We start from the raw sequence: 10449 nt of genomic DNA on the forward strand, positions 1-10449 counted from the left end.
GCAGGGAACAATGTGGCGGGCCAGCTCCAGGGAGAGCACGCTTCAGCAGGGGGTCCTCCTCTCTCCCCAAACATGGACTCAAACACAGGGGAACACTCCCACGCGCACTTTATTAAGTACGGAAGGACAGGTCACAACAGGGGTGGAGGTGGCGGGGAAGGCCCAGCCCCCACCCACCATCACTGGCACACAATAAATAAATAAGTAAATAGCCGAGAGTGGGCACGGAAGAGAGGTGGTACTGAAAACACTGACCACACAGGAGGACACGAAAGCCCGCCTTCGAGCTGTGGCCATCAACACTGTACGGGTACCATGACCAGGAAAGGGTGGGGCTTGGCCACAGAAGCCCCAGAGCATCACAAGTCTTTGTAGAGGAGGGGTGTCTTTAGGACGTGGACCACTCTTATTTACTGACTGAAACCTGGACCCCTGGCTGGTCCCATGAGACCCAGATTATCAAGAGGCCACTGTCTCTCAGGCTTCCGGACTGTTCTACTGAGGATCTAAAAGACCACTGGGCCACTATCACTTGGGGTCGGGACGGGTCCCCCCAGGGACCTAGGACACACGAGGGTCATCGTCACTTAGGCTTCCGATTGGTCCACTTGGGCTCTAGGACATGAAAGGGTCAGTTACGTAGAAACCTAAACTGGTACCCCACAGGACCCAACATTGAGGAGTCACTATCACTTAGCCTTTGGATTGGTCCACTCAGGACAATAAGGGTTGTGGTTCCCTAGACCTCTGGTTGACAAGGACCCAAGGGCCAGGACCTGAGGGGCAGAGAGAGCTCTAGAAGCCCCAGGGAAGGGGGAGAAGACTAAATGCTCAGGGATAGAGGAAATCTTCAGCGGGCACCAGGGCCCAGATTTCAAGGAGGGAAGGTGACAGGGCAAGAAATAAGGCCACCTAGCTGGGTCGGGCCAAGATGAATCCATAGGGGACCAGCTTCTGGGGCAGCAAAGAGTGCCCAGCCACTGCTGGGAGGGGGTTGCAAGGGCCCTCAAACCTTCCCCGGGTCCCAGCCCCACCCCGGTGCAGAACTGGGCCAAGGAGCCGGTTGTGCGTAACACAGCTCGTGACCCATTGCCTCCGCCTACAGGATCAGGGAGTGGGGAGGGGTGGGCCTGTGGCTGCAGGGGCAGTGGGCTCAGTCCTCCAACCCCTCTGTCAAGTCTGCAATGCTCTCCACATAGTAATGGGGCACGAGGTCATGCTGGCCGGCCGCTAGGTAGGCCTGGGCCTCTTCTAGGCGGGAGACTCCTGTGAGTGTGAGCACAGTGGTCATGCCGCAGCGATGACCAAAAAGGATGTCGGTCTCCAGGCGGTCACCCACCATAAGCGTGCGTGCGGGGTCGATGCTGAAGTTCTCCGTGATGCACTCGAACATGTAGGGGCTGGGCTTGCCCACCACCAGGGCCTGGCGTCCCGAGGCCGTCTCCACCGCAGCGGCCAGGCTCCCAGTGCCTGTAGGGAGATGGAGACGCAGTCAGCAGGAGGGCGGCAGGGACAGCGTCAGGCTCTGAAACTGGAAGTCCAGGGAGACGGATTGTGCCAGGGTCAAATCAGCTGCTGACACGAGCCAGAAAGCCCACTTCCGAGTCTTACTGTAGTGGCTAAGGGTAGAGACGGCAACCAGATGCCGGTATCTGGACTCCATCTCCACCGTTCTTGGCAGGCTAGCTAACCTCTCTGTGCCTTGGTTTTCCCATCTCTAATATGGGGATGTCTATGGCACTTATCTCATGTGGGTACTGTGAGGATGCATGGAGCTACTGCAGGTGAACAGGGCCTGGCTCGGTCAGTCCTGCCGGAGGTTCGCGATTTCACCCTGGCAGCTGTGGGCCTTTGGACAAACCACTCAACCACCCCGAGTTTCTCCAGACTCCTGCGAAAGCGGAATCCAAGTAACGCCTACCTCCAAAGGGGCGCTGGGCAACACAGCGGGCAAGTGCTTTGTAAATGGAACAGCACTTAACAGATAGCAGTTGTGGTTACTGCTGCAGGAATTCATGTGGCTGGCGTCAGAAACTGGCACAGCCCCTTTGGAACACAGCGGGGCACAGAAATGTTCGCACCTCTGACCCAGTCTGCCTCCCCGGGGAAAGTGATCACAAGAAGAGAATTCCAGCTGGAGACAAAAAGCTGCAGGCTGGAAGACGTCTGTGGCTACAGTAACTGATAAGCCAAACTGTGGAACACGCCCGAGTGTCCAACAATAGGAGGACTGTTTAGAACTAAAGGACAGCCCTGTCTTCCAGCCCAGTACCATCCTGCCTCACACAATAAGTTCACTGTGCCTGTCCCACAGACGTGTCTTTGTGCCAGAACATTTGGCCTTCATGCTAATGTCCCTGAACAAATGATGATAATCACCATTTACTAAGCACATTCTAAACCGCCTGGCCTGTGCTGGGTGTTTATGGAAGCCCATTTTACAGATGAGAATGCCAAGGCTCAGGGACATTAAGTAATTTGCCTGGGGTTGTACAGCTTCGTAAGTGGCAGCAAAAGGATTTGCATTCGGGTGGGTCCAACCCAGCTCTGACCTGGGAGTACAGATTGTTTCCTATGCAGGAATTTTATGAGCTGGTTGTTAAAGGAAGGTACTATTAAGAGTCAACTTATGGCTGGGTACAGTGGCCCATGCCTGTAATCCCAGCACTTTGGGAAGCACAGGTGGGAGGACTGCTTGAGCCCAGGAGTTCAAGACCAGCCTGGGCAACATAGGGAGATCCCATCTCTACTTAAATATAGATATATATTTAAAAACTTTAAAAAAAAGAAAAGCTGGCTAGGCGCCGTGGCTCAAGCCTGTAATCCCAGGACTTTGGGAATCTGAGGCAGGCGGATCAGCTGAGGTCAGGAGTTCAAGACCAGGCTGGCCAACATGGTAAAACCCCGTCTCTACTGAAAACACAAAAATTAGCCAGGCGCGGTGGCGCACGCCTATAATCCCAGCTATTCGGGAGGCCGGGGCAGGAGAATCACTTAAGCCTGGGAGGCAGAGGCTGCAGTGAGCTGAGATCGCGCCACTGCAGCATTCCAGTCTGGGCATCAGAGCAAGGCTCTGACTCAAAAAAAAAAAAAAGTCAACTTATTCCAGGCACAGCTGCATTTAAAATAAATAAATAAATAAATAAATAAAAGGCCCAGCCTGCACCATGAAACCCTGTCTCTACAAAAAATAAAAAAATTATTGGCCTTTGTAACACCGACATCCGGTCCAGGGCACTCTTCACTGCTGTCATCTTGCGAATTTGGCCCTGCAGGGGAGGCGGGAGCAAAAGGAGGCCCCTCCATCATGGAGGGTTCGAGTCAGACAAGAGCAGGTGGCAGCAGAGGCTAATTGGCAGTGGTCAGTGTGTGTGGACAGGTTAACAGCCCAGTGAGTAGACTGGGGGCGTGGACAGATCTCTGTCACTCCCTCTCTGCTGGCCACTGACCCGGACGGCCATTGATATTAAATCTTGGGGGTACAGGATGGTATTGAGTGAAGAGAAGTAGACACAGGATTATAGTGGGGTATGGTGGTACATACCTGTAGTCCCAGCTACTCAGGAGGCTGAGGCAGGAAGAGTGCCTGAGCCCAGGAGTTTGAGGTTAAAGTGAGCTGTGATCGTGCTGCTGCACTTCAGCCTGGGTGACAGAGTGAGACTCTGTCTCAAAAAAGTTAGCTTACAAACTAACAACTGTATGATAATTTTTTTTTTTTTTTTGAGACGTAGTCTTGCTCTGTTGCCCAGGCTGAAGTGCAGTGGCACCATCTCGGCTCACTGCAAGCTCCACCTCCCGGGTTCACTCCATTCTCCTGCCTCAGCCTCCCGAGTAGCTGGGACTACAGGCACCCGCCACCACGCCCAGCTAATTTTTTTTGTATTTTTTTAGTAGAGATGGGTTTTCGCCGTGTTAGCCAGGATGGTCTCGATCTCCTGACCTCGTGATCTGCTCGCCTCGGCCTCCCAAAGTGCTGGGATTACAGGCGTGAGCCACTTCGGCCCATGATAATCTTTTATTTATTTATTTATTTATTTAGAGATGGAGTCTCACTCTGTCACCCAGGCTGGAGTGCAATGGAGTGATGTCAGCTCACAGCAACCTCTGCCTCCTGGGTTCAAGCCATTCTCCTGCCTCAGCCTCCCAAGTAGCTGGGATTACAGGCGCGTGTCACCACACCCAGCTACTTTTTGTATTTTTAGTGAAGACAGGGTTTCTCCATGTTGGCCAGGGTGGTCTCGAACTCCTGACCTCAAGTGATCCACCTGCCTCGGCCTCCCAAAGTGCTGGGATTACAGGCGTGCGCCACTGTGCCCAGCCTAAATGATAATGTTTAAAACGAAGGTAATAAGTTCTCAAAACTCATCACTTCTTAGTTATTCAACCACACTAGCCTCTGCTCTTTTTGCTCTTGAGGTTCCACCATACCTGTGATGGTGGAAATCCCGTATGAAGGTGTGTGCTACTGCACATCTCTTCCCGACCCCACGTTCAGGGACTGACTTCACGTTGGCAGCTCAAGATCCGCTGTACTGGGAGTATTTACACCACAGAAGCCAGTACATGGTATAATCATGGCTTTCCCTGCTATTCCATGTTTCTCAGTGCACCACTGGTCTGACCCCAAATGCTCTGGGTCTCCTGTCTCCCTTCCCAAAGCCGACAACACTCCACTCAGTTAAGCCAAAGGCAAAGATGGGGAAGGGGAACAAAGGGGAAAACAGGTGGGGAGAGCAAGATTCCTCAGCCCTGCTGTCCCCAGATGAGGAAGAGAAACTTCCCAGGGTCACAAGATCAAGGCCGAGGTGGGCCAGAACTCATGCTTTCAGGCTGGCCCAGGGCAACACCCCTGGGAGTTCTCCCCCCATCTGACATCTTATGACCTGCCTGTTTTAAGAACTTGCTAGAGAATAAAAATTAGCTGGGTGTGGTGGTGGGTGCCTGTAATCCCAGCTACTGGGGAGGCTGAGGCAGGAGAATCACTTGAACCTGGGAGGCAGAGGTTGCAGTGAGCCAACATCAGGCCACTGCACTCCAGCCTGGGTGACAGAGCAAGACTCTGTCTCAAAAAAAAAAAAAAAAAAAAAAAAATTAAAGAAAATGAGAGAGAATAAAAGCCATGTGCTCCATTGGTGAGCGATTCCTTCTGGGACAGAAAGGGCTTCCACTGAGTCATCCCAAAATGTTCTTCTGAGCTCAAGAATGGCCCCAACCCTGTCCTTCCCCACCAGGATGGAGCTGATCACCTTTGGGCCCTGTGTCCCACTTCCTTCATTCAGCTAATATTTACTAAGGCCCAACTACATACCAGACACAGGGGATAGAGCAGTCAATACTACAAAGATCCTGACCTCAGGGAAGTGAGCCTCCTAGCAGGGGCATCTGGGAACATCACTCCCAGGCCACCATCATTCCACTCCCCTCCACTCTGTAATCCACCGCTTTGCATGTTATGCTGATGACGTATTCCTAAGACAGCAGGCCTTTCTATCTGTCAGCTCAAGTGGCTGTCATGTGGTGACAAGATAAACACACAATTTCGGAGGTCCCTGGGGCGGGGGAGGAGGAATTGGGGGTGAGATATTTGCATTATTTCAGACATATGCATCATGGGGGCTTTTATTAATATTGTCACACCACACCACACACACCACACCACACACACACCACAACACACCGTTTCAAAGCTGCATCAAGTTGTGCACAAACATGATCACAGTGCTGTATTTGTTAAGCCTCTGCCTCCCCCTCTAGGCTGTGGGAGTGACAGGATGGGTGGGCACAGCCGGGTGGCTAGAGACCAAAGGGGTCTGGATTCCACAGAGGCCTGCAAGGCAGGTGTGGGCAGTGCCTGGTTTCTCCCTAGCTCCTTGACAACCAGCCTTCCTGAGCCCTGGGGAACCTCTTAACCCACAGCCTTAACCTGAGCCTTGAGGCCTCCTGGGAAAAACTTTTCATAGCATAACCTAAGGCAGGCAGGAGCTGCTGCCGCTGACAGCCCTCGACACAGATTTATAGGGAAACTGAGGCTGAGGTGAGCCCACATACCAAGCAGGTGTGCAGCACAGCCAGGAGAGGCCAAGGACTACGGAATCCCTCTCTGCCATGCCATAACACTGGGTTTACGTCTCCTGGTGTATTATCACTGCCCTGCATCATGCCTCCTCCAGGAAGTCTTCCTAGATGCCCCTGGCACTAGGCCCTGCTCACCACCCCACCATAATCCTGTGTCTACTTCTCTCCACTCCATACCATCCTGTACCCCCAGGATTTAATATCAACGGCTGTCTGGGTCAGTGGCCAACAGAGAGGGAGTGACAGAGATTTGTCCATGGCCCCAGTCTACTGACTGGGCTATTTACCTGTCCACATACACTGACCACTGCCAATTAGCCTCTGCTGCCACCTGCTCTTGTCAGACTCGAACCCTCAACAATGAAGGGGCCTCCTTTTGCTTCTGCCTCCCCTGGAGGGCTGAACTCGCAAGATGACAGCAGTGAAGAGTGCCCCGGAGGTCGGTGTCACAAAGGCCAAATTCAGGTTCCCACGCTCTATCACTCTGCCAGAGAGTTGCTGGCAGAATTCTGCCCCACCCATCATTGGGGTGGGGTTGGAGGGTTGGAGGGGAAGCCTGGGAGGACTGTCCCTATGTGTGAGGGCTGAAACACCAATTCTCAGAGGCACGATGGAGGCAGGTGTGTGGGGACACAGGAGGTGGAGGGGCTCACTGTATCTGTTCTTGGGCAGCTCACTTCCCTTCTCTTAGCCTCAGTTTCTTTCCTCTTCTTTTAGAGATAAGGTCTCACTATGTTGCCCATGCTGAAGTACAGTGGCTTTTCACAGACGAAATGATAGCACAGTACAGCCTTGACTTCCTAGGCTCAAGCAATCCTCCCGCCTCAGCCTCTCGAGTAGCTGAGACTACAGGCCGTTGCCACTGCATCCGGCTGCCTCGGTCTCTTTAACTGAGAAATGGGACAATAACTCCCATCTCCAGAGTAATTTGGAAACCAAAGAAAAACACACACCAAGCTGTTTCATTAAGTTCTCTGTAACATGGGGGACTCTGGCTACAACTTACATCATCTGAACACCTACTATGTGCCAGGCACTCACCCTGATCACCGTCACCAGGCGTGGTGAACACTGCCATTTTTCATCCAGGCAGAGATGCTTGGAGGTTATGTAACTGAACACGATTACACAGCTGTGGAGCTGGAGCTGGACCTGGAACTGAGGTCAAACTCCACCGCCTTTGCTCCCCACACACCTGCCTACATTCTGCCTCTGGAAATGGTGTTTCAACCCTCACACGGGGACAATCCTTCCAGGCTTCCTCTCCAACCCCACCCCGATGGTGGGTAGTGCAGAATTCCGCCCAACTCCCTGAGTTACAATGGGCCTCAGTTTCCTCTTCTGTCCAACAGGGACCACACTGCTGCCCCTCACAGGATGGCGGCTACAGGGATCACCCCCCACACACACCAAAGCACCTTGGGCCTCCCTCGCCCTCTCCTGTTCCCCACCTGCCACCTGGAGACGCCTCTTCCCCGCCCCTCACCCTTAGGCGTGGAGGCGAATGCGCAGGTCGCCCCCAGCTCAGTTTCCCCGCCATTCCCGCGCTCACCAGGGGTCCGGCTGCCGTCGCTCAGCGGGTGCCATGGGTCACGGTCGGTGGCCACGAGCAGGCACTCGGGGTCGCGCAGGTGCGCGCACGCCTCCCTCAGCTTGGCGAAGGAGAAGTGCTCGTCGTAGCCCACGAGCACCGCGCGCACGCGCGGGGCCGCGCCGTCCCCCGCGCTCGGGTCGTCGCCCGGGTCCCCAGCCAGGCGCAGCCCCGCGGCGCGCAGCTCGGCGCGCAGCCCCTCGCCGCCCAGCACGAACACGGCGCCCGGCGCGTCTGGAGGCCCGGGCAGGCGCTGGCGCAGCAGGCGCGCGGCGCACAGCGCGGAGCTGAAGAGCTGCTCGGCGCGCAGCCCCCCGAAGCCGAGGCGCGCGAAGCGCAGGGCCAACTCGGGCCGCGCGCGCCGGCTGTTGTTGCTCACAAACAGAGCCGCCTTGCCGGCCCGCGCCAGCCGCTCCAGCAGCTCCGGGGCGCCCGGCACGGCGCGCTCGCCGTTCCACAGCACCCCGTCACAGTCGAACAGGACCCCCTGCGCCCGGCCCAGCACGTCGCGCAGGGCCGCTCCGCGCAGCCTCTCGCAACGCGCCATACAGCCGGCTGGCCGCCGGCCTCCCGCGTCGCGCTTTCTCCGCGGGAACGGCGCGCTCGCCCTGGCACGTTCCCCGCAGCCGCCAATTGGCGCGCTGGAAGAACCGGGGGGCGGGGCGAAGGCATGGCCTGCAGCCAATGGGGGCGACAGTCCCGGAGAGGAGCAAGGCCGCGAGCTAACGGAACTTGGAGAAAGGGGCGGATTCATTGGTCCCTCCGCGCTGAAGGGAAGGGACCAATGAAGAGCTAGCCTGATCCTTCTCCCCGTCCCTGGTTCTGCTGGACCAGTCGTCGCCGAGTTTCAACGCCGACTACACGCTTACGGGGTGGGAGACTGACGCTCTTCTTAACCAATAAGAATCTACAAACAAAACGCGAAGCGAAAGGCCCCGCGACCTCCAGCCAATCAGAAACTTAGGCGAGCTGGTTGCTAGGAGAAAAACAGATGCTAAATGAACTGCCTTTGGGTCAAATCTCATTGCCCTCTGAATCGTGGACCCTCCAGTTCAGAGCGAAGTCCCAAGAAACGTGTGGGTATGATGGAGTACGAGGCACATGGTGTCTTCTTGGGTGCTGGAGCCCTCGGTCTAGACCAGTAATTCTTCACACTGCGTTAGAGTCCCCTGGGAACTTATTTTCAGCTATCATTACATATAGTAAAATGCATAGATCTTAAATGTACAGTTCAATGTCTTTTGACAAATGCTTTTAAAATCACCGATGTGTAGCAGGACAGATTCTCATGTAACTGTTTTGGGTGAGGATTGGGCATTTTTTGGTTGGTTGGTTAGTTGGTTTAATTCCAGGGATTCTACTGTGAGGCTAGGGTAGGGAAGCACTGGGCTAGAGGCAGGCAGGCTGTCACTGGAGCACGCCCCGGGAGGGCAGGAGCCAGAATGATCGTGGCCAATTGCCCAGGATAGTAATGGGGTGACCCAGGTTGGCTGGGTCCCTATCTTAGGGAGGGGGCCTTGTGATCTGGAAGCAACCACAGGTCTGGGGACCTTTGAGGAGCCACTGGTCTGCAGTGTGGGGATGAATGAATTGTGAGCTGTGGTGTCACAGTTTTGAACTTGTCTGCCAACTTCAGAGAAGGCTGTGACCCCCAGGAGCAACTGGAGCTCCAAAGACTTGGGAAAAACTGTACCTTGTAACCCAACCTTGGAAGCTCAACGAGCTCCTATTCCCCAAGTGCCCTAAGCCTTTTGCTCCTGGCCTTTGCATAGGTAGTCTCCTTGGCCTGAATGTTCCTTTTTCCTTTAAAAATTTCACCTTCAGGGCCGGGCTCGGTGGCTCATGCCTGTAATCTCAGCACTTTGGAAGGCTGAGATGGGCGGATCACGAGGTCAGGAGATCGAAACCATCCTGGCTATGGTGAAACCCCGTCTCTAATGAAAACAAAAAAAGTTAGCTGGGCGTGGTGGCGGGTGCCTGTAGTCCCAGCTACTTGGGAGGCTGAGGCAGGAGAATCGCTTGAACCCAAGAGGCCGAGCTTGCAGCGAGCCGAGATCGCACCACTGCACTCCAGCCTGGGCGACAGGGCGAGACTCCATCTCAAAATAAATACATAAATAAAATAAATAAAAATAAACAGATAAAATTCATCTTCAGGTCAGCTCCTGAAAGACTTCCCTTAAATATCCCTCCTCCAGGAAGCCATTCTTAACCACCCACCCCATACACGAGTCTAGGTTATATGGCCACCCCTAACTTGGCTAATATGGGCTCCCAGTGCAATGACACTTGATTTTATTTGTTTTTGAGACAGGGTCTTACACTGTCACCCAGGCTGGAGTGCAGTGGCATGATCACTGCTCACTGAAGCCTCCAACTCCTGGACTCAAGTGATCCTCCTGCCTCAGCCTTCCTAGTTGCTGAGACTACAAGCACACGCCACTACGCCCAGTTAATTTTTGTAATTTTTTTGTAGAGACGGGGTCTCACTATGTTGCCCAGGCTGGTCTAGAACTCCTGGGCTCAAGTGATCCTCCTGCCTCAGGATCCCAGTGTTGGGATTATTGGCGTGAGCCACCGTGCCTGGCCAGACACTTGATTCTAATGGTTGCTTCTGCCTGTCTGTTCGGGAACTCTTTGGGTGTAGGGTTAAGTCTGGGAGCTAGCTCAGGGCCTGGCACAGAGCAGATTTAGGGAAGGTTTGAGGACAGATCCATCCCTGCTCCTTGGGGAGCCTTTCCAGCCTCCTCCCGGAAGGAGAGGGGTCCAGGAAACAGTGGGAG

General features: G+C 54.5%; 1 protein-coding gene across 1 annotated transcript; it reads right to left on the reverse strand.

Moving 5' to 3' along the window:
- Positions 1–91: 91 nt before the first annotated feature.
- Positions 92–8515, reverse strand: PDXP (pyridoxal phosphatase). Its single transcript, XM_055251646.2, has 2 exons — positions 7628–8515; positions 92–1470 (listed from the first exon to the last, which is right to left on the reverse strand). Exons 1-2 carry the CDS (start codon positions 8418–8420, stop codon positions 1154–1156), a joined length of 1110 nt encoding a protein of 369 aa, XP_055107621.2. The 5' UTR covers positions 8421–8515; the 3' UTR covers positions 92–1153.
- Positions 8516–10449: the final 1934 nt, after the last annotated feature.

This window comes from Symphalangus syndactylus, chromosome 18 (assembly GCF_028878055.3).
Source record: "Symphalangus syndactylus isolate Jambi chromosome 18, NHGRI_mSymSyn1-v2.1_pri, whole genome shotgun sequence".
Lineage (NCBI taxonomy): Eukaryota > Metazoa > Chordata > Mammalia > Primates > Hylobatidae > Symphalangus > Symphalangus syndactylus.